This window comes from Plasmodium reichenowi, assembly GCF_001601855.1.
Source record: "Plasmodium reichenowi strain SY57 chromosome Unknown, whole genome shotgun sequence".
NCBI lineage: Eukaryota > Apicomplexa > Aconoidasida > Haemosporida > Plasmodiidae > Plasmodium > Plasmodium reichenowi.
Genome location: NW_017962409.1, coordinates 1 through 300, shown reverse-complemented (window position 1 = coordinate 300; position 300 = coordinate 1). Strand labels below are relative to the sequence as shown.

Genomic DNA, 300 nt, shown 5'->3' with positions numbered 1-300 from the left:
TTGTATTTTTTCATTATGTATTTTTATATCATCTATTAATTTATCAATTGTTTTAATATTCATATTATTATTTTCTTTATTTTTATTATTTTCAATATCCTGGAGAGTTATATTAGTATATGCATCTGTGTTTGATATTCTTTTCGTTTCATTCATAATATTATTTATATCAAGTAACATCTTTTCCATTTGAAATAATTTTTCTTTTAGTGGTAAATTTCTAGAAAATTTTTGTTTTATATTATTTACAGATTTCCACATATTCATAATATCATCCTTTATGCTATTTATATTATATAA

General features: G+C 17.7%; 1 protein-coding gene across 1 annotated transcript; it reads right to left on the bottom strand.

Annotated features, from left to right (window-relative positions):
* On the bottom strand, window positions 1-300 carry PRSY57_0020100H (reticulocyte binding protein 2b; the record flags this gene model as incomplete). Its single annotated transcript, XM_020114278.1, has 1 exon — window positions 1-300. A coding segment is annotated over one exon (300 nt), but the record flags the coding sequence as incomplete, so codon positions are not given.